The sequence below is a fragment of the Aplysia californica genome, unplaced genomic scaffold (genome assembly GCF_000002075.1).
Source record: "Aplysia californica isolate F4 #8 unplaced genomic scaffold, AplCal3.0 scaffold00722, whole genome shotgun sequence".
Classification (NCBI taxonomy): Eukaryota; Metazoa; Mollusca; class Gastropoda; order Aplysiida; family Aplysiidae; genus Aplysia; species Aplysia californica.
In genome coordinates this window covers 153,859-155,293 of record NW_004797992.1, presented here as the reverse complement: position 1 = coordinate 155,293, position 1,435 = coordinate 153,859, and the positions used below count along the sequence as shown (strand labels likewise).

The 1,435-nt window shown below is 44.8% G+C and overlaps 1 protein-coding gene across 1 annotated transcript in view; it reads right to left on the bottom strand.

The window, feature by feature from the left end:
- LOC101864095 overlaps positions 1-1,216 on the bottom strand; it is a gene marked incomplete at its 3' end in the record, with an annotated part of 4,147 nt that extends 2,931 nt beyond the window's left edge. The window contains 2 exon segments of the mRNA XM_013088315.1: positions 482-829; positions 1,191-1,216. Coding sequence (XP_012943769.1) covers positions 482-829; positions 1,191-1,216 — 374 coding nt within the window.
- Positions 1,217-1,435: the final 219 nt, after the last annotated feature.

Below are 1,435 nucleotides of genomic sequence, written 5' to 3'. Positions count from 1 at the left end.
CATACATACATACATACATACATACATACATACATACATACATACATACATACATGCATACAGACATACATACTCACACGCACACACACACATACACACACACACACACACAGACACCCACACACGAACACACACGCACACACACACACGCGCGCACACACACGCACACAAACAGCAGAGAAGAAGAAGTGAAATCAGAAGCAGCAGATTCGAGTGCCAAGCCCATTTCTTTTCTTAGCTATCGTTACTATCATCATCCACACGGCATCCTTATATTTTCAGTGCATCAAACATTGTTCTACCTTTAGACGCATATAAGAGAAAAAAAATTCTCGATAGCGTTTCGGTCTATCGGAGATGGACGTTACTTCAGAATAAAAAGAAGGACCCAAGACAAAGGAAAACAAATAAATGAACAGACAAACAATCAGACAACCAAAAACAAAATTGAACAAACATTAAACAATCTAATGTGACTGACCTGTAGGTTACTCTGACGATTCCAATCTGCAGGCCAGAGTTCTGCACGTCACTGCTACTGCTGTTACCCCCATCCTCCTGCTCTGTCTGATAGAACATCGCGTTGGTAATCATAGCGAGGTAGAGCAGGGCTACAGCACACAGGAAGCGCTGCACTCGAGAGAAGACGCTATAGGTCGGTCGCTTAGCGACGGACAGCCAAAGATGGTCGTTGTAGAGCTTCCGTTTGGACAGGATGTCGAAGAGACTTCCGCCGTCTGCGAGTGATGTGTCAAGGACGGGGATGTGCCGGGTGGTCTTGCCGTCACCGCGAGTGGGAGAGAGCCAGTTGTTGCAGACGAAAGCATATCTGGTGGAGGTATGTATTTGTTAGAGTGACGAGAAGCCCATCGAGACATTAACGGTCATTTGGTGTAAGAGAAGAAGAGCGTATCGACGCAATAACGGTCATTTGATGTAAGAAAGGAAAACCACAACAACACAATAACGGTTGGAGCAAAAAAAAAAAAAAAAGAGAAACACACAGACACAATAACGGTCATTTAGGGCAAGGAAAGAGGAACACAACGACACAGTAACGGTCAATTAGAACTTGCAATCAAACCTGCTCTCACAACCACTTGGCCAAGACAATCACTGGTACAAACTACCACTTCCCACTCAACCCCCACCCTTTTTTGAATTTGTTCTATTATAACCTAGAGGATCACCTGTCTAAGAAGACCAATATTCTCATCATCAATGAGAAGTCATCTTGGACAGATTCGACTGCATTTTGTGTGTATGTTTATAAGAGTAATGAAAAGCACAACGACGGAGGAGCAATCTAATTACTCTTACTCCCCCCTCCTCTCATCCCCCTCTCTCACTCTATCTCTATCTCTCTCTCCCTTCCCCCCTCTCTCTCTCTCCCTCCCCCTCTCTCTCTCTATCTCTATCTCTCTCTCCCTTCCCC